General features: G+C 40.0%; 1 protein-coding gene across 1 annotated transcript in view; it reads left to right on the top strand.

Annotated features, from left to right (window-relative positions):
• The window catches only part of LOC149468363 (neuropeptide Y receptor type 2-like), a 90,057-nt gene extending 83,565 nt beyond the window's left edge, over positions 1-6,492 (top strand). Inside the window, exon 2 of the mRNA XM_089670246.1 lies at positions 2,714-6,492. Within this exon, the coding sequence (XP_089526372.1) occupies positions 2,733-3,884 (1,152 nt within the window). The 5' untranslated portion in view covers positions 2,714-2,732 and the 3' untranslated portion in view covers positions 3,885-6,492. The remainder of the gene's footprint in view (positions 1-2,713) is intronic.
• Positions 6,493-10,472: the final 3,980 nt, after the last annotated feature.

Raw genomic sequence — 10,472 nt, forward strand, 5'->3', positions numbered from 1 at the left:
ATACGGCTACTCTTGTAGGCATTTTCTGTTACACAATAAAGGAAATGTCCATCCAAAACTAAGCTTTGAATTAAGAGCTTTAAGTAGGGCTTAAAATTAAATTTGGACTTGTGAATATGATTTTAAATATTAATTAGAAATTATTACACATATATTCTAGTGAGCCAAATATTTTCAGTTCTCATTCTGATTTGCAAATCATTTCCTCATCCATCCTTAAAAAATGTAGCAAACTAAATAATGCATTTTAGCAAATACGATTGAATTACGTTGTTATTGTTAGTATTAATTACTCTGTCACTTAAAAAAACAAGAAAACTGCAGAAAATTATCAAGTGCACACACCCAAATGCCAGGCCATTCTGATCAGGCAGCTTGCCTGCTCCGTTCAACCTTCATACACTTATTTTGACTTATCACCGTGATTGGCTACCTCAATGCCTGGAAAGTGAGAGTGGGTGGGAAAATGCTGAAGTCAATTTGAATGGCCCAGTATTTGGGCACAGCAAGTCAATAAGTAGAAGGCTAACTAAAACAAATCTTTTAGCGTGGAGAAGGGTAGAACTTCTGTCACAATTTTATCAGGACTTTTACTTTTAGCTGCTGGAACCTGCTTTTGGTCTTTAGATTTTAAATGTTATAACTTTTAACTTATTCATTCCTGAAACCATACAAAATTTCCACTTTGGGTTATCCTTTTGACATTTTACAACAAGATAACATCTTTAACAACCAGTCTTCTGCACCAGTCAAATTCTATGAACCCTCTAGAGCTCCCTTCATGCCTGTGAGATGCCTACCAGAGCCCTTGTACTTTTCATTATAGTTTATACTCATGTTGTGGGATTAAGTCACCCTTGGATTCAGTGCCTTCTATCTTCATTTTTCAGGTTTTTACCACTGTCTGTGTCCCCACTTGTCGCAAACGTGTGCAACACACAGTGAAGGACGCAGACTCCATTTTGTTAAGAGTATCCATTTCTCCCTTATTCTTCCCTCCCCCTCCCTCTCTGAGAGGAGACATTTGGCCAGCATGTGTGTGTGTGCTGGTTGTGGGTCACTGGCACGCCAAGGTATCTCTGAGCTAGGTGCCTAGCTGTCTGGACGAGCTGTCCCATATCACACCTCGGAAGAGATAAGGCAAGCTTTCTCAGGAGTTGAGAGAGATTCCAACTTAATAAAACCTAACTCAGCTTAGGTGACAGAATCAGATAACCTCTGTTAAAACCATTTTCCCCTATGTCTCATATCTTGGAATATGAGAGACGTACATAAAAACCGAGCATATAGTCAGATGGACGATGAGCAGGCGAACAGTTTGATGGGTCACTCGCCTTGTCTCGGACACACAGGAAAGCAGAAAAATAGATCTCGCAAAACCGTTTAGCATACACTTTCATAATTCATATCTAATCAATCCTCAGACTTGTCTGCATAATAAATCTACCTGCGGGTGGGATGTCACTTGTGCATAGGAAAAGTTATAGGCCAAATATGAGTTACGGGAGATTTTTGCTCTAGTTGAGGCATCCACCCATCTCTCCACGCCCTAAGCGGAGATTGGTCCTTAACTGCAGAGCCTCCCCCTGCTGGGGACTATAAAACAGGCTGTCAGGCCTAAGATAAGTTAAGTTGAAGATGTCTCCCATTTTAACATCAATACCACCTGGGAAGACCCCTGCCTTTTGCTCTGAAACTTGGATCTGCTAACCCAGGACTTTGGCAAGTACCTTAACCCTTTCACCTCTCTCTGATATCTCTTTTCTGTGCTGTTATTCTCTGTATATTTATATATATATCTTAGTTACATCTTTTTTCTGTAAATATTTTTATTGCACCCGTTTGACCTTTTAGTAATAAATCTTTCTTTCTGAAAGTGTTGAACTGTTTTGCAATTTACGAATCCCTGCCTCTAAAGAGAACGCTACTGTTTGTTTAACCCTCTGTATAACAGGCCTGTGTTATGACCATGTTATGCAGTTGATTATTTCAATCATTATAGTGTTATAGCTGATAATGCCGAGTTTCCTCTTTCCCTGTACAAAAAGGAGGTGGTGGCAGTGTGAAGGGTTAATTGCGTAATTAACCTGACCCAGTAACAATTGCTCAGGCTGCCGGTACATCGATTGTGGTCCGTTAGCTGGAAAATCATTGTGCAGGGTGCAGCTGGGTGTGGCATTGTTACGCACGTCACATTGCGGTTTTAGATCGGCTGGTCCTTCGGTCACGAGTTTGGGTGAGAAGGTCTGGGGTCTGACACCACAATCCTTACATATTGGTGGCAGCGACCGTGGGATCGTGACACCACTGGAAAGATTTTTCCTCACTTCCTATGGATTCTCAAGGTCATAAAATATTAGAAATAGAAAAAAGAGTTTTAGCCCTACATAATGTGATCATGGTGGTCATATAGGATGTAATCTGCTCATAATTGTCAGAAAGAATCAACTGTTCTACTGTGTTGGTGTTCAGAAAAATAAAGTCAAACAGTGACCAGATATGTTACCATATGTGATCATAGTGCAAAAAATTCTACACCATGCTCCATCATCATAATAAAGCCATTAGCCATGGTGTCAAATATTGAATGTTACATTTATAACCATACTTTTGTGCCAAATTCAATAAACATTTTGCTGTCGTAGTAGGGACAAAGGGCAATACAATGTTTTCTTTCCATAATCTGTTTAATGATCGCTATTTTTTCATTCAGTTCTAGGTGAAACCAAGGGATGTTTTTGGCAAAAATGGGAACATTAAAGCAAACCAACATGACACAGGTACTTGGCTCAAAGGGGTGGCATTCAAAGAATACGGTTAACCCCATACAGTCTTTCCATGGGACCAGCATCATGATGGACAGCACCAATATTCTGGGAGTTCAGGTGATTCTCATTATGGCATATTCCTTAATTATCCTCTTGGGCCTTGTTGGAAATTCCTTGGTCATTTACATGATTGTAAAATATAAAAACATGAGGACAGTAACAAACTATTTCATAGCCAATTTGGCAGTGGCAGATCTCATGGTAGACAGTCTGTGCCTGCCTTTTACCCTGGTCTACACACTACTGGATGAGTGGAAATTTGGCTTAGTACTTTGTCATCTGTTTCCTTATGCCCAGGCTATGAGTGTGAATGTCTCCACTCTCACTTTGATTGTCATAGCTTTAGATAGATACTGGTGCATCGTTTTCCACCTCAGTAGTCGGATCTCCAAGAAGTTTAGTTTCTTGATTATCACCATCACATGGGTGGCAGCTTCCATCTTTGCTATTCCCCTTGCTATCTTCCGAGAGTATAGATATGAGGATTTACCAACCATCAATCTCACAATAACTGTATGTACAGAGAAGTGGCCCTCAAATAATAATAGGGATGCAGCCATCTACAGTGTGTCAATGCTTCTTCTGCAATACATTCTGCCTTTGGTGGTAATCTGCTACTGCTATATCAGGATCTGGCTGAAGCTAAAGAATCATATAAGCCCTACACCCAGAAGTGAAACACACCAACGAAGAAAAAACACAACTAAGATGTTGGTGATGATGGTGGTTGTATTTGCAGTCTGCTGGCTTCCCTTCCATGTTTTTCAGGTGGCTATAGACCTGGACTGTGGCCTTGTTTTTCAAGAGTACAAGCTTCTCTATTCCATATTTCATGTTATTGCCATGTGCTCTACCTTTGCCAACCCCCTCCTTTATGGATGGATGAATAAGAACTACAGAAATGGATTTCTCTTGTTTTTTGGCTGTAAAGACAAACTGCAAACCAGCCAACCGGATGGGTCGCTGCGAGGCCACTCATATACCTTTCGTGCTACCACTTATCATGGAAGTTTTCGTCATGGTGGAGAAAATGGGCAGCCACCAACACATGTTTAAGTGGTCCATGTTGAAATGTGCTGCATCCAAAAGGCCCTTCCCACATTTAAATATTACACAGTATTTGTATATATAACATATTTTATGGAAAACTGGAACTAAAAGAAACAAAAAGGATAAGTTTTTTTTAACCAAATATTGGCAAATAGGGACACAGTATTTGAAATGTAAATATAATATGATTTCCCTATAATTTAGGTATACTGATATCAAAATGTCACTAGAAGATATTTTGGAAATGTAAAAAATTAAATAAATCTTTATTATTTGTCTCAGCAAAAAAAATTGTAAGAGGCATATTTATAAGGCACTGAATGTGAAATTCACTAAATATTCACTGTGGAATCAGGTACTATAATATTAAAACCCATTCACGAGGAACAGTCACCTGCAAATTCAGATTTATTTCTTCTTTTAAAATAGATCAAGTTGTGTCCAACACAGAATCATGTAAATGCAGATACCTCCAGTACAATATGACAGAAGGTAACTAACTCTGCCTGCAAGAATACATACAAACTCTTAGAATTTAGTTGAAAAATGTGTGCTTTTATAATTAAAATACGGCCATTGAAAAAAAAGAAAAGCACCCTCATACTACATCTAATCTGGTGAATCTCCCCAGTGAATGTGTTTTGTAAATGCAGTAAATGATTTCACTAGTAAATATATGGTGATTGTTCAGTGAATGTCACATTTACTGCTTTATAGGGTTTCAAAGGGATAGGTTTCCATCACTGGAGCCTGTGGGTACTCAAAGTAACACCCTTTAGCTAAGGTCACTTCTTCCACACAGAATAATTTCTTGTTTTACTGGTTCTAGCCTGGTGTATAACGTTGTAGTAAATAGTAAATAAGCTTATATAAAATGATTGCATTTGTTCTGATAGTGGGACAATAATTCTCAGCCAGTTACTAAACAGGGACAAGCTTCCTATTTATCTCTGTTGCCTATATGGATATGCATACTGCATCTAAAGGAAAAACTAATACTGCTTTTAAACTCTATTTAAATAGCAAAAATGTATTGCTGTTCTTTCCATTGGGTCAAAGAGGTATACCTACAGTACTGTATGTGGTTATCTGCGGTGGATTTCATGTTTGCATTGTATAGTTACACCTATTCAGGTCTTAAGTCTTAAAGTGATTAAGCGTTAATTTAAAAAAAATGGTATACTTACCTGCTCTGTGAAATGGGTTTGCACAGAACAGCTGGGATCCTCTTCTTCTGGGTTCCCACACTGGTGCTCCTTGCCCCCCTGCCAAAGGTTCCCATAGTAAGCAGCTTGCTATGAGAGCACCTGTGTGTTCTCGATTCCGAGCCAGGATCTGTGTGTCTATAGACATACAGCACGTGGCATGACCCCACCCCCTGCTCTCTCCCCACTGGCTGTGATTCACAGCAACAGGAGCTAATTGCTCCCACTGCTGCCTTCATGTCAAGTAAAGAGAGAGAGAGAATAGCACCTCTGCTTTTGCTACCAGCAATGGAACAAGATCCGGCTCAGGTAAGTATTTAGGGGAGCTGGGGAGATCCTGTTCAGAGAAGGTTTTTTACCTTAAAGCAGCATAAAACCCAAAAACAAACATTTACTACATTGCAGTTTACCAATTCTTAGATGCAATGGCTGTATGAATTTCATTTTTTGGCTTTCTTCTATTTTCATCTGGCAATTCAGCCAGCAACTCTGCTGTTTTTAGAAATTCGAGTTCCCCAGAAGAATATATCAGCTAACGGATGAGACAATCCATTTACCACTGGCAGGGTTGATTTAAATGATCAGCTTTTATTTATTCATGTAAAACCTTTATCCCAAAAGGAAAAAAAATATTTGCTGTCACTGATTATAACATGAGAGCTGGAGTTTGGCTTCAATGTGTTATTTGTATTCAAATCTGCTAATACATTTAACACTACCATCCCTCCCAAACTGAAAATGCTGCTGTCTGCTGTATCTTGTGCTCATTCATCCAAAGTGGTGTTTCACTAATACAAGAAGTGTGTTACTGGCCAGATCATAAGGTGAAAACAGAGGGAAAAAAGCCAAAGAAAAGATAACTGGTGCAGCCACCAAATCTAATGATTGTAAGCTACAATATAATACATTTTTGGTTTAGGGTTTAATATTGCTTTCAACGTATTATGGCTCTGCTTTATTTGCCTTCAAGAGCTTATAGAAAAAATACTTTTAAAACACTTCAAGTAGAAGTCCAGGCCAAAACTATGCTTAAATCCTCTCACCCCCTTTCTAACTCCTATACTAACTACCCTGTAAAAGGAAGATGCTTATTCTTGGAGGGCTCCAGTCTGGTCATGTGATCTCCCCAGTGGTTGGCTTCCAACCAGTGTTTGGAAAGGAGAGAGCTCTGACAATGGATAGAATGCATAGACTTACTATGGGGCATCCACTGTCAATTGTCCTCCCTCTCCCCTGAAGCCAACTGCTGGGAGAGTGGACTGGAACACCCTGAGAATAAGTATAAGCATAGGAGTTAGAAGTGGGGTGGGAGAAGTTTTAGCTTAGTTAGTTCAAGCCTGGACTTCTACTTTAATGCTCTACCACTGTTGTGAAAAAAATATTTCTATCTATCTATCTATCTATCTATCTATCTATCTATCTATCTATCTAAAATTCTTAACTAATTTTTTAATTAAGAACACAGTAACAATGGTTCAGCACCTACTAAGTAATACTATGCAATATGAATGCAGAAGTGAGTGTACAATGCATAATGTTCAAAAAATAGAAATAAAATATATAGAAAATTGTATTAATTCATACCACAAAATTGAAAATTGTATTAATTCATTGCACAAAAACACTTACAAAAAAGAACCTCGTTAAAAAAAAATTACTCTACATAAGCAGGACCTTATTTTGTTGGTAAGTAGACCAAGCTGTCACAAATATCTGAGACCTATGTATCACAAAACTATCATGTATCAAACAAACACAGATGTATACATACTACCCATCAATTGATGATTAACACTTATTACGAAATCATCCAAAACTATATCACTTAGGCTGGGTTCACATATATGCAGGACTGTGTGTAAATTGAATGCTTTCCCACACCCGCAGCAAAAACTCACTGCTTTTAGCAGATGCGTGGGGTGCCATTAATTCTTCATAGCACCCATGCACCAGAAACTGCAAGGCGTTTTCCTGTGGTGGGAAACTGAGACATATCTTGTAACAATACTGTATATCCATGCAGCACAAGCAAAAAAAAAAAATTAACCACATTACAAGGAGCATCAAAGCTCATCAAAGAAGATCAAAGCAGTATGCACAGAATGTTGAACATTGTTGAGCAAAGTGGTTGCAGCATATGACACAGCATGGACTATAAGCATGTCAATCAACACAGCCAGGCTTAGGCTGGCCATACATTATACAATTATCTTCCAATTTTCTGCCCAATTTCCTTTACATTTACCTTCAACTGTGTAGTGCAATGGCCTGCCTAATTGGATACAACTGAAAGTGTTGTTTAGGTTTGTCCTCCTATTATATGGTTTTTGGTAAATCTAAACCAAAAATCTCCAGATAATTGTATAATGTATGGCCAGCCTTATTGTGCAGTGTAGTATATGCTGTCAGGTGGTGTAGCATGCCCAAAGATTGCATTAGCAAAGCTATCAGCAGGTGCCATGACTGAGACACATCTTGCAGTAATTCTTCAACCTAACCCAGGTAGAAGAACACCTTGCAAAAAGCCAAACCTCGGAGATCAAAAAAGGGGGCATGAAAAGTTCAAGAAAGGCAGTTGAAACATATAGTAAGATGTAATATAAAGAATATCAATCAGCACAACCAGATATGTCATATGTCATACATCTGGTGTCAGACAGTGTAATATACCCAAATGTTCCGTTCATTTCAGTATAAGTAGAATAGCATATACACTATATTGCCAAAAGTATTGGGACGCCTGCCTTTGCATGAACTTTAATGGCACCCCAGTCTTAGTCCATAGGGTTCAATAATGACCCTTTGCAGCTATAACAGCTTCAGCTCTTCTGTGAAGACTGTCCACATGGTTTAGGAGTGTGTCTATGGGAATGTTTGACCATTCTTCCAGAAGTGCATTTGTGATGTCAGGGACTGATGTCAGACGAGAAGGCCTGGCTCGCAGTCACTGTTCTTATTCATCCCAAAGGTGTTCTATCGGGTTGAGGTCAGGATTCTGTGCAGACCAGTCAAGTTCCTCCACCCCAAACCATGTTTTTATGGACCTTGGTTTGTGCACTAGTGCACTAGTGCACAATCGTGTTGGAACAGGAAGGGGCCATCCTCAAACTGTTCCCACAAAGTTGGGAGCATGAAATTGTCCAAAATGTCTTGGTATGGTGATGCCTTAAAAGTTCCCTTCTCTGGAACTAAAGGGCCATAATCCCCCCTTCACCAAACCGTACACTTTGCACAATGCAGTCAGGCAAGTACCGTTCTCTTGACATCCGCCAAACCCAGACATGTCCATCGGATTGCCAGACAGAGAAGCGTTATTCGTCACTCCAGAAAACACATCTCCACTGCTCTAGAGTCTAGTGGCAGTGTGTTTTACCACTGTATCCAACTCTTTGCATTGCACTTGGTGATGTAAGGCTTGGCAGCAGCTGCTCAGACATAGAAACCCATTCCATGAAGCTCTCTACACATCGTTGTTGTGCTAATCTTAAGGCCACACCAAGTTTGGAGGTCTTTAGCTATTGACTCTGCAGACAGTTGGTGACTCCTGCACACTGTGCACTTTAGCTTGCGTTGACCCCACTCTGTCATTTTACGTAGCCTACCCCTTGGTGGCTGAGTTGCTGTTGTTCCCAGTTGCTTCCACCTTGTTATAATACCACTAACAGTTGACCGTGGAATATTTAGTAGCAAGGAAATGTCATGGATGGACTTATTACACAGGTGGCAACCTATCACGGTACCACGCTTGAATTCACTGAGCTCCTGAGAGCAACCCATTCTTTCACAAATGTTTGTTGAAGCAGTCTGCATGCCTAGATGCTTGATTTTATACACCTGTGGCCATGGAGGTGATCGGAACACCTAAATCCAATGATTTGGAGGGGTGGTCCAATACTTTTGGCAATATAGTGTATCTTAGCCATCCATAAGATGAGTAAATGAAGCTGACTCAATACCAGATATAAAGTACTTGTTTCTAGTGGAAGATCTTTTGTTGTGCATTAAACAGCATTCAAACCCCATAGAATGTGGCCATGTATCCTTGTGAATAAAGGCAACACCTTACATTTTTGGACACGCGACAAAAGCTGTCCAATCAGGCCATAGGAAGGCTTTCCACTACCGCCACTATGATCTGTATGTGGCTTTGTTGGTTATGCTACAGATTTGCATAGGCAATAGGCACACTGCACTGTGGACTGCATACGGCTTTGTTTCATATACTGTATATCAGATCCATAGGCAAATGGTACACTGCTGAAAGTGAAAACTCAGCCCTTCCCTCCTCCTTTTTTTTTTAACCCCTGCTTACCTAGGGTTGTCTTTTACACAAATTAAATACTCAGCCATCCAGTGGATCCAGTGTTTTCCCACTGAGATTTTTCTTTGCCTCTGCTCATCCTCTTGCCGCTATGTTCAGGTAGGATGTCATTGGTAGGCACCGGATTTTCAGGGTTCAGCTGGTCAGCCTACCAATGACTGGCTGCTTGACCCCCCCCTTTATTGAATGGTGAGACAATGCCTCCTAGGATATGTGACGTGCATATCCCAGGAGATAAAAGGCGCACAGTGCACGTCATTTGCCTAAACGGCAAGGGTGGCGGCCCAAACAATATTTTTTTAAACGGTAAAGAAAAAGCAACAAAAAAAAACACTATCTAAGAATAGGAAGGGGAGGAGAGAAGATTGCCAAAAGGGTGAAGAGTCACTTTAATGCATTTCACTGAACATGGCTGCTTCCCTTGAAGGGCATGTCTAATTCCATACCTACTTGTTCTGTGACAGGACAGGATGTCTGTGCAGCCAATACCAAGCTCCAGCTCTGTCATAAGAGAGGAAAAGAAGTAAGTCATGTGTTTTCCTTACCAAAAATACTGGACATATCTGTTCACCACAAAAAGGTCAAACATAGCAGAAGGGAAATTAAAGAATGAGTATGTGCTGCTGTAAAAGATGGGCAGTTAAGTTAACCGGTTGCTTTGCACTCCATGGGCACTTTAAAGTAAACCTTTCATAAAAAATACTGAGGTTACCAACTCTAACTTCTCTCTTAAAATGTATGTTAAAGCACTTTTTTAGCCTTGGATAGAGTCGAAAAGGTTAGACTCTCTGTTTTTATTGCTGTGTCCCTGCTGGAGAGATTCACTCTCTCTGTTTGTCCCTTTGGCTGTTATCACGGAAACAGAATATGAGGGAAAATCCAAAAGTTTAGAGCTGTCAACAGAGCCATAATAAATACTCCAATGGTGACAATTGGTCCTGTGACAACTCTTCAACATTGGAATTCCATTGACTTTGGGGAGATCTTCTCTCACTCCATTTTACTCCTTCAGTCCAGGATCTGAAGGTTAAATTACGTAGTGGAAAACAGACAGCGAAAATCATCCTG

Source organism: Staurois parvus, unplaced genomic scaffold (genome assembly GCF_062004578.1).
Source record: "Staurois parvus isolate SC_StPar_1 unplaced genomic scaffold, SC_StPar_1.0 ptg000088l, whole genome shotgun sequence".
Taxonomy (NCBI): Eukaryota; Metazoa; Chordata; class Amphibia; order Anura; family Ranidae; genus Staurois; species Staurois parvus.